Below are 27,726 nucleotides of genomic sequence, written 5' to 3'. Positions count from 1 at the left end.
GGCTGGAATTAAAACAAAAGGTGGTCCAACAAAATACTGACATCAGGGGGTGATCCTTTTTCCAACTTTACTTTTCCAAGTAAATGTTTTTGATTTTTATTTTATTTTTTAAATCTGACATGTTGGTGTTATATCTTTCACTTGGATGATATAAACTGTCTGTGCACTGAGTAAATACAGTTGGATGAAACAAAAAACGGTGTCTGTCTTCATTATTGGCTGCAAAGCAACAAAATTTGATTAATTTAAAGGGGGGGGGGGGGTTATTACACTTTACTGCTACACTTGGTGATAATAATAACAAGGATACAAAGCAATCACACAAAGAATCCTCAGAGTTCCGGCATCTTCTATCCACTTTTCTAAGTAATAAAAATGTTCTCTCAGTTTTTACTAGAAATACTTTTGTTGCCTCCTATGAGACGATTGTGGATGTATTAGTGCACTTGCAACAACAACAGTTGAGAACTGTCCATGATACTTTTTTTTTTTTTTTAGCAATAAAATCCAAAATTTTCAGGACAAGCTTTCAGGGTGTACCCCCCTTCTTCAAGGTCCATACTGGTATTAGTACTTCTTGGACCTTGAAGGGGACACACCCCGAAAACTTGTCCTAAAAATTAGAATTTTAGTGCAAATAAAAAATTATCACAGACAATACTCAACTGTTGTTGTTCCCTCGCAGCAACTTCAATTAAAATATTCTTCTTTTTTTGCAGTTTTTTTGAAAATAGTTACTAGTTATTTGTTTATAGATTAAGTAACTAGAATAAGTAACAACATTTAGTAGATATGGAACAAATAGGTAAATAAGTAGATAATAATTTAATATAATGACAATAATAAAAGCAGATACTTACAGATGAAGACTATCAGAGCCGTGGACCGGACCATCATTGCAGCTTTGTGGTTCAGTATTAGCGAGTGTGGAATGAACAAGGACTTTAACAAGTGTTTGGTTTTCCGGGGACGCCTAGAGGGCTCATGTTATTAACACCCACAAAGAAGATTAAAGAAACTAAAAATAAAAACAGGAACTTAGTAAGTGACATGTTGTAGTGATGTTTTGACTTTAAAGCTCAACTCCATAAAAAATAAAAAAATTGACCCCCACAGTGGGTTTACCCCAAACTATAAGGGTTAAAATGCTTGATTTATGTCTGGGGGCATGTCATGAACCTGATCGGGGGCTAAAGTGCTGAGAGGGCTTCCCTTGTGGCTAAGTGCAGCGTGCCCCTGAAGGTGGTAACAGGGAGTGCTATACTCAAAGAAGCATGGGTTGCCAGTGGTGGAAGGTTAAGTTGCCAGGGAACTTGTTTTAAAGGTTATTTTCTGCTTTATGTGTTTGATGTTGGCGGGAGGGCTGGGCCGGGGGGAAGGGTGGCAATTGCCTCCCAGGCCGCCCTGACTTATGGCTGGCAGCTACCATTTTCTTTTTTTTTTCTGGTCTAGGAAGTTGGCAAGGACCTGCTAAGATCACTGTGGTAAAGGACCCTAACAGCATAGCTGACCCCCCCCCCCCATACACCCCATGTAACCTGCCCCAGTTATCAGGTTGCATTGATGGGCACTGGAGTTGACTGCACTGGTAAGGCTGCATTGAAAAACCAGATGGGCCATGGATGATGAGCTTATTTGGCGGTTCAATGGGCCAATTGACTGAACCTGCCCCCCAGGCCTAAGGTTGCCAGCCCTCCCCTGGCTCCACCCTGGGACCAGATGTTTGTAGTTATCTGATCAGTGACCCTATAAGTCTCCACTTCCCCTTCCTGTCCTTACCCTAGTATAGGTTCCTGTTTATGCTGATTGTGGATGCTATTAGTTTTGGTTACTGGCTCTGCTCGTTTTTGACTTTGATACTTGGATTATCCCTTGGACTTTGCTTATCTTGTTGCTGACCCCGCCTGGCTCAATCCTGACTTCGATACTTGGATTATCCCTTGGACTTTGCTTATCTGGTTGCCGACCCCGCCTGGCTCGTCCTTGACTTCGATACTTGGATTATCCCTTGGACTTTGCTTATCTTGTTGCCGACCCCGCCTAGCTCGTTCTTGACTTCGATACTTGGATTATCCCTTGGACTTTACTTATCTTGTTGCCAACCCCGCCTGGCTCAATCCTGACTGCGATACTTGGATTGTCCTTTCTCCTCCTGGGTTCCTGTCTTTAGCCTACTAACCGTGAGTTTTTGCTGGGGGCTTTGGCTAGGCTATCTGCACCTTCCATTGCAGTTCCTTATTTCCTGGCTGCAGGATCTCAACCGTCCCTCCACCTGATACCGGGATAACAAGACTACCGGTCAGGAAAGTGGAGGGACGGTTGTAATCTCCTGGCAGACCTGACAGTTATACTTACCTTATTTCTTGCTCCTGCTGGCTTCCTCCCAACTGCACAACAGGTCCTCCAAAGTGGCTTTGTGATAGACGTGAAACTAAAATGAAAATTTTATGTTATGATTAGAAATATTAAAGTGTATTTCGGTAATATTTCTTTAGTATACTGCTTATTTTCCTTGATGAAGATTTTGTCATATCAGGAATGAAATGAAGAGATAGGTGTTTTAAAGTTATAAGTACATTTTGGAACTTAAGGTTGACCATACAAAGATATGTTATTAAAAACAGATGTAACCCTCCCTCCTGGATTCCTCAGTTGTAACAGGAAAAGCCTTCCCATCCCCCTCCTTCTCACTCAAACTGCTTGGAAGGAAAATGTGCAGAGCTGAATAAACTTTTTTCTACACTGGATGATGTGGGCAGCATGCCCAAACATGGACTTTGGCTTCCCCTTCTACACACTCAAAGGGAACTTGAAAGGAAACCATTAATTTCTGTGACTTTAAGAAGCTGCTCTGATTGGACTGTTCTAACTCTTTGATGTATTTGGATATGAACTGTCCAATGACAGCCTTACAAGGGGGCGTGTACGTATGTTGTGATATTCTCTGTGTTTTAAATAAAGAACCAGCAGGGTTTGTTCTTCCTGTTGGCCCTTGGACGATGGAGAGGTGAGGATGTGAAATCATTCTGTGTCTAGATGCATTTGTTTCACCCATAGTTTTTTTAAATCATCCGGCAGTATGGATAACCCTGATTTCCTCATCAGCTTCTCTTCACCTTTTTGTCAGTTGCAAGCACTGGGATGATCACAGAAAATGCAAGACCACCAGTCCCAAGACCACCAGTCCCAAGAACACCAGTCCCAAGGACACAAGTCCTAAGAACACCAGTCCTAAGGACACCAAGGTCCCCCCCCCCCACAACTCGAAGCGTAGTAGAGAGAAGAAGAGTTCCGGCTCCCAGGGGAGCAAGGAATAAGGTAAATATCGTTTCTTTTTCGATCCCCCTCTAGACAAAAATTTGTATGTAACCCTTGATGTGCCAGGGGAGCCCCCACTGTAAGGCTCAGTCTTATTTCAACAAGTAGGGGGGCTCCCCCCACACTGCAAGGCTCAGTTTTATTTTGCCAAATAATTCAAAACTACCCATGTAGGGGGTTCCCCCTGCACTGCAAGGGTTTAGTGCTTATTTTTAACTATGGTGCCAGGGTATCCCTTGCTTTTTCAGGTTTTCTCTTCTCCATATGACTGGTCCCAACCAATCTTCTGTTGGGTGTTCCATAGGTTGCAGAAGTCATCACTCGCAGTACCAGGATTCCTGGATTGTGAGGATGGCGAAGGCCCCCCAAACCCATGAGTGTCAGATGGTAATGGACAGCAACGGGTGCCATGGAAACAAGAAATAAGGTAAGTATTATTGTTTTTTTGGTTCTAACAAAAATTTGCATTTACCACTTGCAGTGCAGGGAAAGCAGGGTTTGTCCTTTCGGCCTGTCCTGTATTGATGTATGACATGGTGGAAAAAATGGTAGAAAAAAACAAAGTCGAGGTAACAGGTATACCACAGCCACGCTGTACCCGCACCACCAGAGAGAAAGCCACGCTGTACCCGCACCACCAGAGAGAAAGCCACGCTGTACCTGCACCACCAGAGAGAAAGCCACGCTGTACCCGCACCACCAGAGAGGGAGAAAGATTGAGCCACTGCCAGGGTACAGACATGCTACACTACTGACTAGAGTTAGCCTGGGCAACCCAGAGTGAGCCAACGTCCAGCCGGAGGGATCACTGCTGTGGTTTCGCCGGTTCTGGTCTGTTGGCCATTATCCATTACTGTTCCAATTAGGAATTGCCTAATCTGATATCCTCTAGGCCTTATTGACTGCCACAATTTTTACCGCACCAGGTAACACCAACCCTAGTGACGCCACTGTCGTGAAGCCCAGTGCCACAACAAGTTATGGTACTTAACTTCAGGAACTGGCCAGACAGGGGTGTGCTGGCATGGGCACCCAGGACATCTGCCGCCAGGGGTCCCACAAGCGGCGATCGGCTTTCCGTAGCACCTGACACCTCTCTCCCCACTGACAGCCACACACACTCCTCAGCTCCTCCTCCTCCTTCTCAGCTCCAATGTTTTAGTGTACACACCAAGGAGGAGCCGCCACAGAGGAGGGACGCGACTTCAGTGCAAGAGGCGCGCTTCGGGTCTGGGGTCTGTGTATCATTTACAGTGGAGGGGGACACAGTAACCAAAAGGGGGGGGCAGATAACAGATGCGCACATGGAGTGATAGGAGGGAGGGTAAGGGGATATGTGCTGGGTGCTTTGGGAAGGGAGAGGATATGTTCTAGTGGGGGGGTCTGATCCTCCCCCCACCACTAGCACATATCCTCACCCCTCCCAAAGCACCCAGCACATATGCCCTTACCCCCCAAATGAAAAGATGGCGCATCCCTCTCTGTCCTCCTCCTGCGGTGTCCCTCCATGTCCTCCTCTGTCCTCCTCCTGCGGTGTCCCTCCGTCCTCTTCCCGCCGCGTCCCTCTGTCCTCTTCACAAGGCCTCCCTCTGTCCTCTTTCCGCCGCGTACCTCTGTCCTCTTTCCGTGGCGTCCCTATGTCCTCTTCACGTGGCCTCCCTCTGTCCTCTTTCCGCCGCGTACCTCTGTCCTCCTCCCATGAACATGACAGGGCGGATCTTAAAAAAGAAGGGGTGTGGCCTTGACAGGAAGTTGTGGGTCATATTTAATTTAGGGGGGTGCCCAAGTTTATTCAGGCCTAGGGCAGCACAAAACCTAAATACACTACTGTCTATATGTCAGAAATTCTCATGTCTACAGGAAATGGCTGTTGATGTCTCTCACTTTGCAGCCTCTGCCTAATTTATCAGTACACAGAGCTGAACACAATTTATATTTTATGTATCAGTATTATATGGCCTTTTATTATTTTTTCCTTTTTTTAAAGTCAAAACATTTATTTTATAAAAACTGTCCGGGGCTCCTTTCTATCATATGTACAAAAATGTGAGAAAAGGTTTCTATCATGGAAGGCACAGATAAGAATAAAGTCCTACAGAGTTTCTAACCCTTGCTTTTTATGCTAGAAAATGTTTTAATTTCTGCCTGTGAGAATTTCCTCTTATATCCTTTCTCATCTGACATAATTTAAGCACACAGGAAGTATGAAGAAATCTCCCAAATGGGGACAAACCAAAAAATGATCATTTTAACCACTTAAGGACCAGCCCATGTACATATACGTCCACAATATGGCACGTACAGGCACATGGGCGTATGGGTACGTCCTCGCCTATTAGCGGGTGGGGGGTCCGATCGGGACCCCCCCGCTACATGCGGAGGTCGGGTCCGCTCGGGGAGCGATCCGGGACCACGGCGCGGCTATTTGTTTATAGCCGCTCCGTCGCGATCGCTCCCCGGAGCTGAAGAACGAGGAGAGCCGTGTGTAAACACGGCTTCCCCGTCCTTCACTATGGCGGCGCATCGATCGCGTCATTCCCTTTATAGGGAAGACACGATCGATGACGTCATTCCTACAGCCACACCCCCAAACAGTTGTAAACACATACTAGGTGCACCCTAACTCCTACAGCGCCCCCTGTGGTTAACTCCCAAACTGCAACTGTCATTTTCACAATAAAGAATGCAATTTAAATGCATTTTTTGCTGTGAAAATGACAATGGTCCCAAAAATGTGTCAAAATTGTCCGAAGTGTCCGCCATAATGTCGCAGTCACGAAAAAAATTGCTGATCGCCGCCATTAGTAGTAAAAAAAAAATAAAAAATAAAAATGCAATAAAACTATCCCCTATTTTGTAAACACTATAAATTTTGCGCAAACCAATCGATAAACGCTTATTGCGATTTTTTTTACTAAAAATAGGTAGAGGAATACGTATCGGCCTAAACTGAGGAAAAAAAATGTTTTTATATATGTTTTTGGGGGATATTTATTACAGCAAAAAGTAAAAAATATTGCTTTTTTTTCAAAATTGTCGCTCTATTTTTGTTTATAGCGCAAAAACTAAAAACCGCAGATGTGATCAAATACCACCAAAAGAAAGCTCTATTTGTGGGGAAAAAAGGACGCCAATTTTGTTTGGGAGCCACGTCGCACGACCGCGCAATTGTCTGTTAAAGCGACGCAGTCCCGAACTGTAAAAACCCCTTGGGTCTTTAGGCTGCATATTGGTCCGGGGCTTAAGTGGTTAAAGAGGTTCTAACCCTTACATACCGGTTTTTGGATTAAAAGAGTTGGGCTGAAAAACAAATCAAATCCACAATACAGTTTGTTTGATAAAAGCTTTGTTGCCGTATTCTACAAAAATATAGACCTCAGTGGCTGTACCATTACTTGCACCCGGTATAAAACAAAATGGTTCTCTATATACAGATCTGTTATATTTTCATAGTTTAGGCTTTGACAAGAAAGAATTTTGATGAAGCTAAGAAAGAATACGTGGTCTACCACTGTGCAAAAAATTGTTTCCCCTAGTCTGTGGTCTACACTCCCACATATGGGTTAAGCAAAGGCTATGGGGAATCAGTTTTGCCTTTTTAACCACTTTAGCCCCAGAAGATTTGGCTGCTCAATGACCAGGCAATTTTTTGCGATTCGGCAATGCGTTGATTTAACTGACAATTGCGCGGTCCACAGTAGTTCTGAAAATAAATGTCCATGGATGGCCAGCATCATTCAACCCACTTGCTCTTAGCCCAGGTCATCCCGGACGAGCCCCCAACCTGTGACTGAACAATGAAAAGAGAAGCAGCACAGTGATGAGCTCATCTCTCTGTCTTTCTGCTCTCTTCCTATCAGCATCCTTCTTGTCAGCACATGAACTAATTGGCTCTCAGGCCCCGTACAGATGAGCAGACAGTCCGATAAAGACGGTCCGCCAGACCGTTTTCATCGGACATGTCCGCTCGGAGATTTCTGTCTGATGGTTGTACACACCATCAAACAGAAATCCGCGCGAACAGGATACGCGGTGACGTGGCCGCGCCGTCGCCGCAATGATGACGCGGCGACGTTCGCGACCCTGGAAGGTCAATGCTTTCACGCATGCGTCGAATCACTTCGACGCATGCAAGGGCTTTCGGCCGAGCGGACATGTCCGGTAAGTCGTACAGACGACCGAACATGTCCGACGGACAGGCTTCCAGTGTACATATTTCTTAGCATGCTAAGAAACATTTGTCCGCTGGAAACCTGTCCGATCCGCCGGACAATTGTCCGGTCGGCCGTACACACGACCGAACATGTGTGCTGAAACCGGTCCGTGGACCAGTTTCAGCACACATGTTCGGTCGTGTGTACGAGGCCTCACACTCCAGGCACTGCAGTTGCACTAACATATTAATGATTACAGAGCTGCAATAATTTGTGTCTTTTATATCTGCCTAGAAATCAGTTTTAGGCCGGATTCACACTAGTGCGGTGCAAATTTCAGCTCTCTTATCTCTGCAGAGAGATAAGAGAGCTGTTCAGCAGATCAACTCTGTTTTAGATGCGAATTTTGAGACCTGGGAGAGGGGAGGGGGGAAGTGTATTGAGGTGAATGAGACAAATCCTGAAGAGAAATGAACACATCTGCGAATCAGATGCGTCCCCATAGAAGATAATGGGCCTGAATTCGCACCTGAGCCGCACCACAATGCCTAGAAAAGGCACACATTTTTTCGGCAATGCGCAGTGCGAATGCATCGCACATATGTGAACCAGCCTCATTGAAAACAATGTATTTTATAATCCTATGCGAATTGGACGGCGGTTTAAGCCGCAACCAATTCGCATAGGTGTGAATCCGGCCTCAAGGATGAACCTGCTTTTCGTCGTGGCATCTTCTTTTCCATACTTCCAGTAACGGAATGACCCGTGACAACCAGAGACTTTGGAAGGATGGGGGGTACTCCTGTGCCAGCGTCACTAATGACTCTTGGGTCTAGGGTCACCCTGTGCCCCTTTTGGGCATATGGTGACTGAGAAATATTAATTATAAATTACATGAGATGTGACATTACTGATAATTCATGTATTGCAGGAGATCTGGACATATTACAGGTGATTTAATTCTGACCCCCAACAGGTCAATAAGAGTGTCTCCTTCAATGCTAATACTGTTTTGTGTGAAAAGTCTATTGATGATAGAGGTGTTGTAAGTTAGCAGTCTAAAGGTCAAATGTCTCCTTTCAGGGGTTGGGAATTAGCATGTCAATTATGTTTAGTAAAGGAATGTGTATTATGCAGGTGAATCACTTATTGTCGGAGACGGAACGTCTGGGGGATAATTAACTCAACTGAATGTCATTGTCTAACAGTGTGTATTGAAGTGCCTTGTGGGTGGAGTTGATTCATTGTTCATTTGGTTTCTAAAACTGTATATAAGAAAGCTAAGTTACCATTAAAAGTATTCATTCATTTGACTCAGAACACAGAGCGTATGTCTCGTCTCTCTGAGGTAATTCTTATGGATTGTGTCTGTTGGATGGTTGGAGTGTCAGATAAGCTGTCGTGGTTGATGGAATGGGTATATCGTAAACGGTGGTGACCGTTACACTTCCCTATTACTGACAACATACAGTTGGTGTTTTGTAGTTATTGAGATGATATCTGGTTTTCTTGCACTCTTTCCGCGGCATCTTCACCATTACTGGTCTTGGAAACCCTTACAGTCTTCATGTGACAGTAGATGATAAAGGCCCCCATAAGTAATATGATCCCAGACGCCAACAATCGAAGTATGTTCTGTAATATGCAATCCGTGGTCTTTTCACCTTAAAAAATTTAAAAAGGAAAATATGAAATATCTATCACCATTAAAATGTATAACTAAAGGCAAAACTTTTTTTTTTAAGCTTTGTATAGAGTGGAGAGGGATTAGAACCCCGGTCAGGTTTTTATTGATGTCTGTTCCGCCATTCATGAGATTCACCCTTTCTATTTGTTCTGTTTACTGTTATCATTGAGAATGAAAGTGAAAGAAAATCCCAAATTATGGGTTGTCCCCAGAACAAGATTAGAGAGGAAAATCTTCCATTGGGGAATTCCCTCACTTCAAGTGGAAAATCTCTCTAAACTTTAATGCAAAGTGGATTATCTCTACTAACTAATACAAAGTGGACAATTCCTCTGAACTTTGATGAACGGAAACGATTCCTCAGAACCCTTATATAAAATGGATGATTGCTCTGAAGATTCCCTCTGAATTGTAAAGTGAACAAACATTATGAACTATAAATGTACAGTAGACAATACCTCTGAAGTGGATGATCCCTCCGAATTCTAATATAAAGTGGACCATTCCACTGACTTCTAATGTACAGTGGACCATTCTTCTAAATCAGTGGCGGCTGATGGTATATTTTTTTTTGGGGGGGGGGCAGTAAACAATCCACCCGCTGCCACTACCCGGTTGGGTCAGTCGGCCGGTCACCATCCCCACACTTACACCATCAAGGTTGCGGGCAGCGCTTCCTCCGGACTGTGTCTTCTTTTTCTGGTGCATTACGGTGGCTTCCCCTGCATCTCCTCCCTCCTCCTCCTCGGCAGACAAAAGTATCGCTTCTCCTCTCAGCCAATCGAGTGATGGGTCTCAGGTCCCACTTCCTTTCCTGATTTGCCAGGAGGAGAAGTGCTCTGCGCCTCAAGCCCACCCCTTTTTCAAGCCTATTAGAGCCTCTGGCTCTAATCACGTGCATCTAAAAAAAAAAACATTGTCATCCATGCGTCCCGTGCCCCGCATATAGATTAGGAGGCCGGATGCATGGATTAGGGGGGCGGTGCCGCTGCACCTCTTATGGACGGGCCGCCACTGTTCTGAATGCTAATGTAAAGGAGAGTAGTCATGCTAACTGATATTGGAAACATAGAAATGCTAATGGGAAGGTGGACTTAAAGTGGAGCTCCACCCTAAAGTGGAACTTCCGCTCATCGGAACCCTCCCCCCCCCCCCTCCGGTGTCACATTTGTCACCTTTCAGGGGGAGGGGGGTGCAGATACCTGTCTAAGAGTCAGGTATTTGCACCCACTTCCGGGAGTCCTCTCTGCGGGGATTTCGTCAGTGCCAGTCCCCGCCCGTTGTGTTCTGGGAAACACTCGGCTCCCAAAACACAGCGGGGAATCGGGCAGTGAAGCCGGAACGCTTTGCTTCCTGATTCCCTCACCGAGGATGGCGGTGGGGGCAGCAGATAGACGAGCGATCGCTCGTCCTCTGCTGCAGACGTTGCTGGACTCCAGGACAGGTAAGTGTCCATATATTAAAAGTCAGCAACTGCAGTTTTTGTAGCTGCTGGCTTTTAATATTTTTTTAACGGCGTAGCTCCGCTTTAAGGCACATTTGATAGAAAGCAGAGAAGTTAGACGGTATGCAAGGCATAATAAACCTTTACTAATTCAGGGTCTTCAAAGGGATTCTAATGAGGCCCTGGCGTAAATGGTAAAGTCATAAATAGTCTGCAGTAGTTTGAGGAATGCATATTTGTCAGACTGTAGACTATGCTGACCCAATGCGTAACCTTCATACGTACCTCTCAAATTCTTAGCTTGCATCCATATTCCAAACCTCTTGCGTTATTATTTAGATTTGTAGAATCCTGTAATAGTGCGCTGTTTCTGATGATCCACCTCCCGTGTTTTGATGCACTTATAAAAATCCCATCAAAAATCGAATAACATACTAAAGTGACAATCCACTTAATTGCCCAGAGTAAACTCTATAAATTATGTCACTTACAGATAAAACGCTTTGTGCAATAATCAAATATGCATATACATTGTTCCATAAATGCAGTAAACATGTAATTTAAACATTGTGCTCCAAAACACATATAATTAAAAGTGTGATCCAACAGTTCATACAGTCTCTTTGCATAAACTTGATCTGTAGTTCCAACTTCCCCATATGCGAGAAGATAAAAGAGTATCCTTGTGCAAAATCAAATAAATTAAAAGTGCTTGAGGATCACCACTGTGCTCCAAGACAAAAGGATGGCCACTTACCAGATATATAGATCCCACCAAGGGATCCTATGTGCATGAACAAGATCACAGCCAAGGGTTGATTGCCGATCAGCCTTAAGGGTCTAAGGTATATCCAGGCTCACGTCCCTCAAGAACAGTTGCTTGTATAAAGGCAGACAAGTATCGATTATGTACGGCCGCCTGCAGAACGGTCTGTGTGTGTGTCTTCCATTCTTCTTTCACTCACTCAATCTGGTTTGTTTACATTTAATTTTCTACAAAATTGGTTTTCCTTGGTCACCTCCCTGCATCACTCCCTTATGCCTCACCACCAGTACACTCCACTTTTCCTCACCCTCACTCGCCCCTATCCTTTGGCTATGTATATCCCAGTGGCGGCTCATCCATAGGGGGTGCCCGGGCGCCGCCCCCCCTCCTGTAGTCACAAAAAAAAAAAAAAAACTGCCCTTTAAGATTTTTTTTTCTTAAAATGCGCCGCCCCTTCTGGCTCTCGCAAATAACATACATTCATGCATTGTATGAATGTATGTTATTGTTGCCGCTGCCGCTGGTCTATTCAGATGGCCGGAACTTGAGCGCCGGCCACCTGAATAACGGCAGCCGGTTGGCTGTGCGGAAGTGCCTATCAGAGCCAGCGAGTACAGCCCTCGTCTCCCGGATGTCTTATCCTCGGAACGTACGGGGGGTGTGTTCCTTGGATAAGACTGACGCCCGTCTCAGCCAATCAGGTTCCCCGATTCTAGTTATCGGTAACCTGATTGTCTGAAGCATCACTAGGGCGGGAGAGGACATCGAGGGACGTGGAAGGAGTAAGGTAAGTGCATTTTACAGGGCACTGCGGCGACAATGGGCACAGAGGTGACAAAGGGCACAGTGGTATCAATGGGTACAGTGGTGACAAAGGGCACAGTGGTGACAATGGGCACAGTGGCAACAATTAAAGGGCACAGTGACATGCACAGTGGCAAAAATGGGCACAGTGGTGACAATGGGCACAGTGGCAACAATTAAATGGCACAGTGACATGAACAGTGAAATCAATGGGCACAGTGGCGACAATTAAAGGGAAAAGTGGTGGCAATTGAGGGGCACAGTGGCTGTGTTTGATGGCATGGCACAGTGACTGCGTTTGATGGCATGGCACAGTGGCTGCATTTGATGGCATGGCACAGTGACTGCGTTTGATGGCATGGCACAGTGGTGCGAATTGATGGCATAGTGACTGCATTTTATGGCATGGCACAGTGGTGATAATTGGTGGCACAGTGACTGCGTTTGATGGCATGGCACAGTGGTGGCAATTGATGGCACAGTGGCTGCGTTTGATGGCATGGCACAGTGGTGACAATTTATAGCACAGTGGCTGCGTTTGATGGCATGGCACAGTGGTGACAATTGATGGCATAGTGGCTGCGTTTGATGGCATGGCACAGTGACTGCATTTGATGGCATGGCACAGTGGTGACAATTTATAGCACAGTGGCTGCGTTTGATGGCATGGCACAGTGGTGACAATTGATGGCACAGTGGCTGCATTTGATGGCACAGTGAGGCTGCAATTTATTTTTTTCCGTTTGCGCCCCCCCAAAAAATTTTGAGCACCAGCCGCCACTGGTATATCCACTGTTTTAATATTTACTGACATCCTCTTTTCACTATTTGGACAGTTAGTCCATCCACGGCACGTCCCCCTCAGGTCCGCCGCGGGGGACCTCCTCTTGTGGTGCTCCAGTGTCCCGGGCGTATTAGGGGCTCTAGGTAAGCAGCTTTGATTACATTTTCCCCTCATTATACACTGGTTCCTGTTTTTATGTATGAGACTGTATTTCGGAATCTGTTCATTGTATAGTTCTCTGATTCAATTATTCATCATTTGCAGACATTCTCCTGACGAAGCGGTTCACACCGCGAAACTAGTAGAGATGCCCTTCGCGACCCATGTCCCATTGGGATTTTCCCCCCACTTGGGGATTCTTCTATTGGTGATATGTGTGGTCTGCCACCCAATGTTTTTAATTATATATGAATGTTATTGTCTTTTATTGATTTTTTATTAATAAAATTGAGCTATTTTTCTACATTTGTGTATTTATACTTTACTTTATCTGCTTATCTGTACCGCGATAGTCCAACTACCCGCAACCCCCTTTTATTTCAGAGTTTTGATTTGGGGACCAATCCTCCGATCTTTCTATACTGTGTGTGTTAATGTCAGTATACTGGCTCCTACCCAACGAGTTTCCTCTCAGAAGGCATCGACTGGGAATGGAGGCTTCATTCCCAGTCGATGCCTTCTAAAAGGAAATGCGTACGTGCTGATTTTCTAAAACTGGAGAGGGCAAAATTTGGAACCAATCAGCTTCCATTTTTTTTTTTTTTCGAACCTTGATTGAACAAGCTAAAGTTAGAAGCTGATTGGCTACCATAAACAGATGCATCAGATTTTGCACTCTCCAGTTTTAGTGAATCAACCCCAAAAAGTCAAAACACATAAATTTCAATGGATGCCGAAAGGTTCCTGCACTACTTTTGTGCGACTTGTACACACGATCAGTCTAAACTGATGAAAACGGACTGAAGTTCAGTTTCATCGGTCCAAACCGACCGTGTGTGGGCCCCATCGGACCGTTGTCCTTCGGTCCAAAAAAAGAGAACTTGCTTTAAAATTGGACCGATGGCTGCGTGACCGATAGGTCAAAACCGATGGTTAGTATGCAAAAGCATCGGTTCCAAACCCGCGCATGCTCAGAATCAAGTCGACACATGCTTGGAAGCATTGAACTTAATTTTTCTCTGCACGTCGTTGTGTTTTACGTCACCGTGTTGGACTCGATTGGTTTTTGAACTGATGGTGTGTACACACATCAGACCATCAGTCTGCTTCATCGGTGAACCGATGAAACTGACCTTCAGTCCGTTTTCATCAGTTTGGACTGATCGTGTGTACAGGGCCTTAAAGTGGAGTTTCACCCAAAAATTTAACTTCCACTTTTCGGAATCCCCCCCCCCCTCCTCCGGTGTCACATTCGGCATCTTTCAAGGGAAGGAGGGAGCAGATACATTTGTAATCCAGGTATTTGCTCCCACTTCTAGGCATAGGTCGCCGCAGTGACCTATGCCACGTCTGGCACCTTCTCCGTCCCCCCACTGTCTTCTGGGAGACAGCAGGAACCAGTGGGATCGCGCAGCGTGACTCGCACATGCGTGAAAGAGAACCTGGTTGATGGAGAGTGTGATGAGGCTGAAGCATTATGGGTGGAACTGCATACAGATGTGCGTAGTTCAAAATTAATCATTGGAGTTTGTTATAAACCACCCAATGTTAATGAGGAGGTGGAGACTCAGCTCCTTGCACAGATGGAAAGGGCTGCAAGGTCTGGGACGGTGATAATAATGGGGGATTTTAACTACCCAGAAATTGACTGGATTAATGGCACTTCTGGGACAGTTAAAGGACAAAAATTTAAAAACCTATTGCAGGACAATTTTATGGTGCAGTTTATTGAGGCCCCAACTAGGAATGATGCCCTGTTGGACCTGATAATTTCAAACCATGCAGAGCTTATTACTAATGTTCAGATAAAGGAACACCTGGGTAGCAGTGATCATAACATGATTTCATTTAATGTTAACTATAAGCAAGAAATACATACAGGAAATATTAAAACACAAAATTTTAAGAGAGCAAATTTTCCAAGGATGAGGGCTGCTCTCCAGGACTTGGACTGGGAGGGACTATTGGCACAGCTGAACACAGAACAGAAATGGGAATTCTTCAAAAAGACTGTGTGGAACCTCACTGCAAAGTATGTTCCCATGGGCAATAAGTTTAAAAGGCTAAAAATAAAACCTATGTGGCTCACGGTCAAAGTTAAAAAAGCTATAAACAATAAGAAAGTAGCTTTTAAAAAATATAAAAATGAAGGAACACTAGTGTTGTTTAAATGTTACAAAGAATATAACAGGATATGCAAAAAGGAAATCAAGGATGCAAAAATTCAAAACGAACGACAGATTGCAAAAGATAGTAGGACAAACCCCAAAAAATTCTTTAAATATATTAATAGTAAAAAGGTGAAGTCTGAGCATGTAGGCCCCTTACAAAATAATCTAGAGTGGGTGACTGGGGACAAAGAGAAGGCAAATTTATTAAATGCTTTCTTCAGCTCTGTGTATACAATGGAGCATGGGGGAGCTCATGTCCAAAATGGGGGTGGGAGTGACACAGCCCCAAATCCACAATGGCTCAAAAGTGATATGGTCCAGAAATATTTAGACAGAATAAAGGTGGATAAAGCACCTGGACCTGATGGCATCCATCCACGGATCCTAGGTGAGTTGAGCTCTGTCATTTCAAAGCCACTGTATCTAATATTTAGGGACTCATTAATGACAGGAATAGTACCACTGGATTGGCGCAGGGCCAATGTGGTGCCCATATTTAAAAAGGGAACAAAGTCTTTACCAAGTAACTATAGACCTGTTAGTCTAACTTCTATAGTTGGGAAGATACTGGAACGTTTAATAAAAGACCACATGGATGAGTTCTTGCAGGAAAAAAACTATTTAAGCAGCAGACAACATGGATTCATGAAAGACAGAAGTTGTCAGACAAACCTGATTTCCTTTTATGAAGAGGTAAGTAAAACCCTGGACAGAGGCGTGGCTGTAGACGTGATATATTTGGATTTTGCAAAAGCGTTCGATACAGTTCCGCACACACGGCTCATGTGTAAGGTAAGGTCTACAGGATTGGATATATCAGTTTGTAAATGGATAGAAAACTGGCTGAAAGACAGAATTCAGAGAGTCGTGGTTAATGATTCTTACTCTGAATGGTCCAATGTTATCAGCGGTGTACCCCAAGGTTCAGTGCTGGGACCCTTACTTTTCAATATATTTATAAATGATATTGGGTCTGAGATCAAAAGTAACATTTCTGTCTTTGCAGATGACACCAAGCTATGCAGTGGAATAACGTCCTTACAGGATGTCTCCAATTTACAAGCCGACCTCAATGCTCTGTCTGATTGGGCGACTAAGTGGCAGATGAGGTTTAATGTAGATAAATGTAAAGTTATGCACTTGGGGGCTAAGAATATGCATCATACATACTAGGGGGAGTACAACTGGAGGGATCTGTAGTGGAGAAGGATCTGGGGGTTTTAGTTGATCATAAGCTCAATAATGGCATGCAATGCCAAGCTGCGGTTTCCAAAGCGAGCAAAGTCCTTTCTTGTATTAAGAGAGGTGTGGACTCCAGAGAGAGAGATATAATTTTGCCCCTGTACAAATCATTAGTAAGACCTCATCTGGAATATGCAGTTCAGTTTTGGGCACCAGTTCTCAAAAAGGATATAGGAGAACTGGAGAAAGTGCAGAGAAGAGCAACCAAACTGATAAGAGGCATGGAGGAGCTCAGCTATGAGGAAAGATTAGAGGAACTACATTTATTCACTCTTGAGAAGAGGAGAATTAGGGGGGATATGATCAACATGTACAAATATATAAGAGGTCCTTACAGTGAACTTGGTGTTGAGTTATTCACTTTACGGTCATCACTGAGGACAAGGGGGCACTCTTTACGTCTAGAGGAAAAGAGATTTCACCTCCAAATACGGAAAGGTTTTTTCACAGTAAGAGCTGTGAAAATGTGGAACAGACTCCCTCCAGAGGTGGTTCTGGCCAGCTCAGTAGATTGCTTTAAGAAGGGTCTGGATTCTTTCCTAAATGTACAGAATATAACTGAGTACTAAGATTTGTAGGTATAGTTGATCCAGGGTAAATCCGATTGCCTCTCGTTGGATCAGGAAGGAATTTTTTCCCCTGCTGTAGCAAATTGGATCATGGCTCCGCTGGGGTTTTTTGCCTTCCTCTGGATCAACTGTGGGTATGGAGTTGGGTGTATAGGATTTTACTGTGTTTTTTATTTTGTTTTTTTGTTTTTTGTGGTTGAACTGGATGGACTTGTGTCTTTTTTCAACCTGACTAACTATGTAACTATGTAACTATGTAACTATGTAGTAAGGAACCAGGAAGTAAGGCCGCAAGGCTTCACTTCCTGATTCCCTTACCGAAGATGGCGGCAGCACCCGAGAGCCGAGGGACAGATCAGCTTCGAGTGCAGACATCACGGGCGCCCAGGACAGGTAAGTGTCTATATATTAAAAGTCAGCAGCTGCAGTATTTGTAGCTGCTGACTATTATTTTTATTTTATTTTTCCGGCCAAACTCCACTTTAAGTGCCATAGTCTGGAGGAGATCACAAGGTAGTTGCAAGGTAAGTGCAAGCAAGTCATGAAACTTTGGGGTTGCAGCAGTGTGAACAAATCTTACAGTCACTCAGCGGGACCCTTTCACATGTTCTGCAGCGGGCCCCCTTCCTACTGTCTTGGGGCCCCTCCTGTGGGGGCAGAACGCCAAGCCCGGTCGCAGATGCGGGAGGAGAAATTACACGTTAAACATTTTTTACTTTTAAAACAATCACCTCTTATCTGGACAAAGACATCCTCACTCTTCTTAGAAATGTTGGATGCAGATCTCACTTCACAGGAATAATTCCCAGAATCCTCCAGCTGGGTGGACTGGACTCCATATTGATCAGATAAACTGAATTCCTGAACATTTCGTCCATCTCTGTAGAAAGCAAACTCTAGTTGTGTCCTCTGGCTGAGCGCACTGAGACTCGTGTCACATGTCAGGGTCACCATGTCACCTTTTAGGACTTCAAAAGTGCTTACATTTAGCACCGGGGTGACAAACAGCTCTAAAAATTTGTAATAAAAAACATTCTGTGAAATTTTGGTGAAATGTATCTGTCTCGGATTAATATCAATAATTTTTTTCTAAAATGTTCCAAAAATGTAACAAAGACAAAATTTGCTTTGAAGTAAATTAGAGGGTTGGTTATGAAAGAAATTTCAATACATTCCTATAAATTGGTATTAGTGTAAATTAGGGATGAGCCGAACACCCCCCGTTTGGTTTGCACCAGAACCTTCGAACGGACCGAACGTTCGCGCAAACATTTAGAACCCCATTGACGTCTATGGGACTCGAACATTTGCAGCCTCACCAGTATCCATTAATGCAGTCTGATAAGTGCCCATCAATGCAGTCTCACCAGTGCTTATCAATGCAGCCTCACCAGTGCCCATCAAAGCAGCCTCACTGGTGCCCATCAATGCAGCCTCATCAGTGCTCATCAATGCAGCCTCACCAGTGCCCATCAGCTCAGCCTCACCAATGCCCATCAGTGCAGCCATACCAGTGTACTGGAGATCAATGCAGCCTCACCAGTGCATGGTGGAGGGCGTCGCCAGATTACACAGAACAGGGATCTCCCACTTACCCAGCGGCTGCTGTGATACAAAGTCCTGCCTTCTGGACAGGCTTCTATGATAGACTGCACTCAGCGGCCGTGTAAGCAGAAGATTTGTGTAACCCGGTGGCTCTTGCCCCCCTTCCCCTTCAAGGCAGCCCAATTGGCCCAGTGGTAGGGTTGGCCTGGGGGGCCCACTCTGCCCCAGCTTGCAGGGACTGAATTGGTCTGGGGGTGGCCGTGTCCTCAGTCCTGGGACTGTCTCTGGAAACTGGGGACTTCTGGTTACCCTAGGCTAATGGCCAGTAGGCCCCAGATGTGAGACGCCAGCAGGATCCACAGGTCATTGGCCAGCAGGACCTACGAGTCATTGGCCAGCAGGACCTACGAGTCATTGGCCAGCAGGACCCACAGGTCAGTGGCCAGCAGGACCCACAGGGTCGTGGTCAGCTCCTAGGAGCTGGCTGCAGAACTGTGGGTCCTGCTGGCCACTGTCCGGTAAGTCCTGCTGGGAATGAACAATAGCCTATGGGTCCTGCTTGCCTCTGGCCTGTGGTTCCTGCTAGGAGATGGCCATGGTCTATGGGTCCTGCTGGCAAGTGACTGGCAAGCAGGACCCACAGGTCTGTGTCCAGCTCCCGGACAGAATTCACAGGCAATGGGCACTGGGGCAGAGAAAATGAGGAGCATGGGGGGATCGATGGGATGATCATATGGGGGTCAGCTGGGGGTGTCAGGGTCTCTCATCTCAGCTTGCTATGGGTCAAATGGGCAGCTGCCAGCTCAGACTCAGAGCTTAGCAGGACAGGTCCTCTTCTCCTCCTTGCACGGCCTCCTCCATTCCTTGAGGGGGTGATTTAACCCCAGGAGACAGGAGCAACGTCAACTTCTGGTGCATGCATGCTGTACTGCAGCCACCAGCAGTGTGCCCAGGCCAGCCACATGTGTGTCCACTGTCCAGGCAACAACTCCAAGAGATCCGACCACTTCAACCAGGAGTTGTAGCTAGCCTTTCTCATGAGGCTCAGGCTGGCTGCATTGCTCTCCAGAGACTCCACCCACCAGGAGCAGGGAGCTTGAGCACCCAGCCACCGCCACAGACTGCAACTTCCATAAACAACAGCGGCGGCCATCAAGTGACGTCACCTAGCCCCGACTTCCTCGAGGCTCCCAGAGACTGACAGATAAGTGGTGATGAGTCACTTAGTGGGACAGCCGCGGCACCGGCCATTATATGAGTTATAGTTAGGGGGGCACATGGGGGGGACACAGTAAAATTGGGGGCGTTGTGGCCCCCTCAGGCCCCCCCCTAGTGATGCCACTGGGAAGGGGGCAAAAGGGATAATTAGACTTTGTCTTAAAATTATCCTTATCTTTTAAACAGCATCTGCAGGACATGATTGTAATGGTTGGGTGACAGTCTATAATTTTTCACAGATTGTCTTTTCCATAAAGCTGGGGGTATATTTGTGATCGGCTCCCGGAATAACTCATACTCACCTTTTATGGTAATAGGGGTGATGTGACTACTTTTCCTCACTTTGCCATTTGATGCGCTCACATCACAGGAATAATTCCCAGAATCCTCCAGCTCGGTGGATTGGACTTCATATTGATCGGATAAACTGAATTCCTGAACAATCCTTCCATCTCTGTAGAAAGCAAACTGCAGTTCTGTGCTCTGTCTGAGCCTTGTCAGTCTTGTGATACATATTAGGGTCATATTGTCTCCTTCTATCGTTGGATTTGGCATTATTATGATTCTTGGATTTACAAACAGTTCTGTAGAGAAATAAATTCAGCAGGAAAAATATAAATGCTTTTCCATGTACAAATACTGTACAACTGGTGAGCTACCAGCATGCCATGGGACTCCTGACACAGGGTGAGGTGACCATGCAGAGAAAAATGGGTTAATTAATGTTATGGCTCCGATTAGAGATTTTATTAGGTTAGTATTAGGGTTAGCATTGAATTTTTCAGGGATTACATTTGGAGGTTAAGTATTAAGGAATCCCTTACTAGGGGTATTATTAAAGTGATTGTAAAGGCTCAAGGTTTTTTTTTTACGTTCATGCATCCTATGCATGAAGGTAAAAAACCTTTGATTTGCAGCAACCCCCTAATACTTACCTGAGCCCGATCCCGGTCCAGGGATGTGCACGAGAGCTGATACTTTACTGGGTCTCTTCATCCTCATTGACTGAGACAACAGAGGGAGCCATTGACAGTATTCCTGTCTGCTGCCTGGATGATTCCCTGCCTGCTACCTGGACCAATACTTTGGCTGTACTGAAAGCAGAGCTTTCTCAGAAAATAGGTGCAGGAACTCAACCACGACCCCGTTCAGATCTCACAAACAGTAGAAGGGTCTTTAGGTGCATTAAATACCAGGATTGCATTACATACAGAGTGCAGAGTTCAGCAGGGTTACACACAGAGTGCAGAGCTGTCAGTTGTAAGCACAGAAACCAGACTTCTGTGTTTACAAGTGATTGTGGTGAGCAGGAACCAGAGGATCTGAGCCAGAGGTGGTGGAACTGAGTTCCCCCAAGTTCCCCCTGAAAAAAAGCCCTGACTGAAAGTATCTCTGCCTGCTGCCTGTACAAACTATAGACGGTATTCCTGCCTGGATGATTAATTTTGCTGTCGCAGACCATCTCCCTGCCTGCTGCCTGGACAAGTAATCTGTGGATGATCTCCTCTGTGGACCACTGCACTGCTAAAACCACAGGTAATGTTTTATTTACACTTTGCTCAGCAAAATGTATTTTGGGGTGTAATTGGTATGTACATGCTATGTGTTCGAAATATGAAGGACCTTCAAAAATAGGATAGGTTGTCAGGAAAGTATGTGTAATTTATGTCCCTAGAACAACTGATGGTGCTCCTTGAATGTTGGGCCTCTTTATGTGGCTAGGCTATAAAAAAAAGTCTCACACATGTGCTATTGCCATACTCAGTAGGAGTAGTAGAATGTATTTCGGAGTGTAATTCTTGTTATGTCCATGCTGTGTTATAGAACTGTCTTATAAATTGACAACTTTGTGTAAAAGAAAAAAAAAATGCTTTTTAATTTTCTTTCCACATTTTCCCAAAAACTTGTGAAAAAAATGACAAGTTCAAAAGACTCATTATACCTCAAAATATATACGCTGGGGTGTTTGCTTTCCAAAATAGGGTCATTTTGTGTTCCTTTCCATTGTCCTAGTGTTCCCCGGGCCTTCAAAAGTGTGATAGGTTGTCAAGAAATTAAATGTGTAATTTATGCTTCTTGAATACCTGGAGGTGCTACTTGGATGTTGGGCCTCTCTATGTGGTCAGACTGTGTAAAAGTCTCACGCATGTGGTACTGCCATACTTCGGAGGAGTAGCAGAATGTATTCTGGGGTGTAATTGTTGCTATGTACAAGCTAAGTGTTAGAATTATCTTATAAATAAAAAAACTTTGTGTAAAAAAAATAAAAAAAATTCGTTTCACATTTGCCAAAAACTTGTGAAAAAAATGACATGTTCAAAAGACACATAATACCTCATAGAATATACATTGGAGTGTTTGCTTTCCAAAATGGAGCCATTTTGAGGGCGTTTACATTTCCACCACCTCAGCACTACCAGCCCATCTGGCTGCAGCTGCCCCTTTCAATAGCCCTCCTGGCTACTTCCCACAGTTCTCCCAGACTGCACACTTATCAGCCCCCCTGGCTGACTTCTCCTGAAGAACTCCTGGACGTGCTGACTCTCTCCCATTGTGTTACACTCTCTCACATTGTCCTAACACTTGCTCACATGCATCCAGGCAAGGATTCCTCTTTGTGGTGTTGTAGAGGGTCCTTCCAGCATCCGAGCCCCACGCCCAAGGTCACTCAACCCCCCCCCCAGACTAGGGGGCACCCCCAATGGCCACCGATAGCCACCTCAGCACTCCTTCTCCATCTTCCACCCAACTGCCTTCGCTGAATTTACTTTTGAGTATTTATGAGGTGGTCTTCCCCCATTTTGCTGGGGATTGGCTGGGGCCCTCATGAATACTCCAAGCAGCTCCTCCTATACCCCATCCTCTTCTTCTGGAAGCTTCTTCAAGGTTCCAGTAAGCAGGGTGAGTCACCAGAGGTGCTGCCTGATGAGTCAGCCCTGACCCAGATTCAACCCAGGTCTGGCACTCAGTCAGGCCAATTTACCTACTCTAATAGAAAAAAAACATCTACACTAGCGCCTAGCTAGAGGGTGCTACACCAGGTATGGATTTTTTGCATAGTTACACTGGTCCAATATACAGTTGTGCTCATTAGTTTATATGCACTGGCAGAATTTATGATTTCTTGGACATTTTTCAGAGAATATGAATGATAACACAAAAACTTTTGGTTAGTGTTTGACTGAAGACATTTATTATTAATCAACTGTGTTACTGTGTTACTCTTTTTATATCACTGACAGCTGAAATGTAAACAAAAGAATGCAGGGAGTAAGGCTGCATTCACACCTAAGCATAGGCGATTTGCGGCGTTTTTTACCGCGATTTGCCGCGACAAAACGCTGCGTTTTTTACCGCGGTTTTGTACAGGTCATTGGTACCAATGGAAAACGCCCAAGCTCGGCGTTCGTTCTGCGTTTTGCGTTGGAGATGTGAACCATCTCCATAGAGAATAATGTTATTTTTCCCCTCTAGCGTCTTAGAGCGTCGCGCTTCAGGCGACAAAAGGCTCAGGTGTGAATGCAGCCTGAAAATTCAGCCAGCAGGCCAGGAAGGGGAGGGGAAGAGCGATCAAGCGCCCCTGCCCCCTCCTGAACCATACAAGGCCACACACCCTCAACATGAGGGGGGTTCTTTGGGGCTCTGCCCCCACACCCCAAATCACCTTGTCTACATGTTGATGGGGAATAGGGCCTCTTCCCAACAACCCTGGCCAGTGGTTGTGAGGGTCTGCAGGCGGGGGCTTATCAGAATCTGCAAGACCTCTTTAACACTACATGAGTGGCCGGAGGTTGTTTTTTTTCTCAGGTCCGGCGGTGTGGCGAGCATCATTTTTTTTTAAATAAAGGAATTGTCGAAAACTTGTGTAGTGTCTTTTTTCACTTTTTACACTTTTTGGGTAAATGGGCAGGTACTAATTCACATGGGGGGTGAGATCTGTAAGCCCCCTTGTTAAAAATTGACTTCCAGATTCCGATAAGCCCCCCACTTGCAGACCCCCTCAACCTCCACCCTGGGTTGTGAGGAATAGGCCCATGTCACCATGTGCGTTGGGGCTTCAATGCATCCCCCCATGTTGAGTGGCCCAAATGGTTCAGGGGGGCTTGCTTGTCCTCTCCCCCTTTGCTTGGCTGCATGCTCAGATAAGGGCCTGGTATGGATTTTGGGGGGCCCCACGCTGCTTTTTCCATTTTAATTTTGGCATTGGGGTTCCCCTTAAAATCCATATCAGACCCAAAGGGCCTGGTATGGATTGGGGGGGGGGGGGCAGACGTTTTTTTTCCAGAATTTTCCATTGCCGGCATTCTTTTGTTTACATTTTAGCTGTCAGTGGGTAAGTCCGCTGACAGCTGATGAGTGATCGGTTAAGGATGCGACTGCTGTCTTCCTGGCCCGCTCCTTAACAACCAGCTGTTCTTCACACAGAATTAGAATCGATCGGCCATTTCTTTCGACTTTCGAATTGTTACGAAAATCTGCTATTGGTTGGAAAATTTATAAACGAAAACAAAATTAAACAAATTCCGAAATGTGATCTATGTATTCAATTACTGTACTACATGCCAAGAGGTTTGTCCACAATGTTTGTTTTTCAATGACTATTACAGTTGAGATTGGGCATCAATACTAAGAATGTTTGGAAAATTTCTCTGAATTCATTGTTACTATGAATGCTGATCATCACAAATCTGAGTCTTCTATTTTGGGTTTATAAAATGTTACTCAATCCTTTGGTTGGACCTGAGGTTGTGACTCATACCAAAAGACTTGTCCAACTGATGGTTTTGTAGAGACTATTACAGCTCAGAATGGGCACTATTGCTAAGAAAGTTTGAAGTTAGATATTATTCAGTGATGATCCTCACAACTCGGAGTCTTCTAATTTGGGTTTATGAAATGTAACTCAATCCCTCGGCTGGTCCTCTGATTGACTCACCTTTTATTTCGACCAATATCTCCTGACTTCTCTTCCTTACACTGTTGGTTGCAGTTGTCACTTCACAGGAATAATTCCCAGAGTCCTTCACCTGAGCGGACTGAACTCCATACTGATTATATGAAGTGAATTCTCCGACATTCCGTCCATCTTTGTGAAAAGCAAATTTCAGTTGTGTCCTCGGTCTGAGAGGGCTGAGACTAGTGTCACATGTCAGGGTCATCCCATCACCTTCTACCACCAGATACGGGGTCACTTTTATCTCCGGAATTTCAAATAGCTCTAAAAAAAAATAATCATACAGACAAACAGTAATAGTAACGTATCTTCTGTATTGCTCATTACTGAGTGCAGAATTCACATCACCCCTGTAAAAAATTATCCAGGTGTATTATTTTGTACTTGGGGCTTTCCTTTATTTAATGTCATCACTGCTATGTCTGTAGCAGCCAGGGTTGCGATATCTATTTGATTGACATAATCCCATCTTTTATATGTTTCCAAAAATTGGATAACTGTCAGGGATCGGATGGGAGACTGATTTGATGAGGTCGGCCTCTCTTATATCTCCTGTCCTGGCTCCGCTGAAGGTGAGACAGAGGAAGCTGAAGGACAAGAGGGAAACGAGTGCCTGGAGCCGGGGGTCCCGGGAGAACAGCTTGGCAGGGTTCAGCGGCCTGGAGCAGACTGTGGTGAGTTGAACAGGAACAGGTAATAGCCAGGCAGGTAACTGAGGGTTAACAGCAACCAGGAACATAGACAGGAGCAAGGTCTCAGGGATAGCTAGGTTCGTCAGCAAGCGGGCAGAGAGGTACCAAATCATAGACAGAGCCAGAGTCAGGAACGGAGCCGGGTCAGAGATGGGCATCAGTACAGGGACAGAACACAGAGCCAAGGTCAAGAGCAAGCCAGGTCAAAATACTGGGAAGACACACAGGATAAGAGCAAGGTTCAGGAACACAGCTGAAGATCAGTCAGCAAAGCACAAGAGCCCAGACTCCCTTTAAATAGGCTGTCTGGCGCCAAACGGGATTAGGCTCGTACGTGCTCGCGTCTGTGCGCATGCGTGCCCGCAATTGCATTTTAGCTTGTACATGATTGGATGATAAAATCAGCAGAGCTTCCCCTCATTGCAGATCTTCCCCTCAGATTTACAGCGACTGCACTTCCAAGTGCACTTGTAGTGTAAAGTGGATTTGCCTTTCGTAAATAACCCCCATTGTGTTTGTGTGCACTAAAATTAAGATATTTTTACTGTGAAATTATGAAAATCAAAACTTTCCACATTTTATTCTCCAGGATCTCTGCTTTCAGAAAATATATATTGTTTGGGAATGTAACTAATCTTTAAGATTAAAATGTGCATTTAAAAAGGATTTATAAATAAACCATTTTGGTTATATTACAGGGTAGATATGTACACATCCTATAACTTACGTTGTATGTGGATAAAAGCTTCATCTATCAAAGCTTCATAAGTATCCAAAGTTGCTTTCTTTGCACATGTGTATTTCCCGATGTTGGTCATGCTTACAATTCCCAATTGAAATTCAGATGTTTCGCTCCAGTTTTGAATGACAGAATTTTCCTTGTAGAATATTGTATATTTTGCCGTGTAGTCAGAATGATGGTGACATCTCAGAGTCAGATCATCTCCTTCATAAACATTGAGAGGAACCTGCAGGATCACCGGGCCTGGAACACATAGAAGATCACATGAGAAAATGAAGGACATAGAATTGTTCCCACAACCATATGTAGTATAGATGTAGTAGATGCCTCCTGTGTGTAACCTCCATGACTTATCATAAATCTTTCATTTATCAATTAGTCTGAATTAAAGTGATCTCATCACTAGGAAAACAAAAAATCCTGTAATAGAAGATGCCCTATACTTATCTGTCCAGTCTTCTCTTTTGCGTGGCAAAAGAGTCCATAGCTCTGCTCTGAGCTCAGAGATCTATGGCCCATCCATGTGCCCAGCATTCTGCCCAAGCCCACAAGGACATCCACTTGCCTCTCTGACACCCGACTGTGGCGGAGAGAACAGCCGCAGCTTCAGAGACTCTCCAGATTCTTTGCACCAATCCGTAGAGCACTACGAAGAGGAAATGGCGGTAGGAGTTGGGAAGCCACGGCCGAGGACAGGCCTCTAGCAATGGCTAGATTCATCTTCCCACAGGGAGACAGAATGTCCAGGGATCCGACACAGCAGCACTCCCTGTCACCCCTGACACATGCAGTCCAGCCAAATCTTGGCCCAGACGAGACTCTAAACACAGAGCACATTGCCGGTCCTTGCATGGAGGTATGTGATCTCACCACAGCACCAGGCAACACTTCCTCTGATCCAATTTCCTCCTTCCCTACAGTGGGGCAACCCATGTCAGATGTCATAATGAAGGACATGCTTATAATATCTCACGTTCTTCTTTACAAGCTCACGTTAGCCTGTTTTAACAAATATGCAGATGAAGATCAGGATTTGGGGGAGAGAGTGGGTCACTTGGAGGATCTTATAAAAAAACATCTTATAATAACATGGTTGACACACACACGGTTCATTCTGAGGGGATCGCCTGGTTAAAAACAAAAGTAGCTGACCTGGAAGACCGCTCCAGGCGTAATGCCCCATACAGACGATCGTTTTTTGTAATGAAAAAAAATGACGTTTTTGAAAACGTCATTTAAAATGATAGTGTGTGGGGAAAATGTCGTTTTATGTCTTCAGAAAAACGACCAAAAAAAAATTCGAACATGCTCGAATTTTTTGTGTCGTTTTTCAAAATGTCATTTTTTGTGTCAATGAAAATGATAGTGTGTGGGCAAAACGACGTTTTTAAACCCGCACATGCCCAGAAGCAAGTTTTGAGACGGGAGGTAAAACTACCATTCATAATGGAGTAAGCACATTCATCACGCTTTAACA

At 44.9% G+C, this 27,726-nt stretch overlaps 1 protein-coding gene across 1 annotated transcript in view; it reads right to left on the bottom strand.

The window, feature by feature from the left end:
- LOC120920116 (titin-like) overlaps positions 1 to 27,726 on the bottom strand; it is a 122,899-nt gene that overhangs the window by 27,012 nt on the left and 68,161 nt on the right. The window contains exons 9-11 of the mRNA XM_040332029.1: positions 24,798 to 25,079; positions 20,164 to 20,445; positions 17,830 to 18,108 (exon numbers count right to left, since the gene is read on the bottom strand). Of these exons, the coding sequence (XP_040187963.1) occupies positions 17,830 to 18,108; positions 20,164 to 20,445; positions 24,798 to 25,079 (843 nt within the window). The remainder of the gene's footprint in view (positions 1 to 17,829; positions 18,109 to 20,163; positions 20,446 to 24,797; positions 25,080 to 27,726) is intronic.

This window comes from Rana temporaria, chromosome 13 (genome assembly GCF_905171775.1).
Source record: "Rana temporaria chromosome 13, aRanTem1.1, whole genome shotgun sequence".
NCBI classification, from domain to species: domain Eukaryota; kingdom Metazoa; phylum Chordata; class Amphibia; order Anura; family Ranidae; genus Rana; species Rana temporaria.
This window is presented reverse-complemented; position numbering and strand designations above follow the sequence as displayed.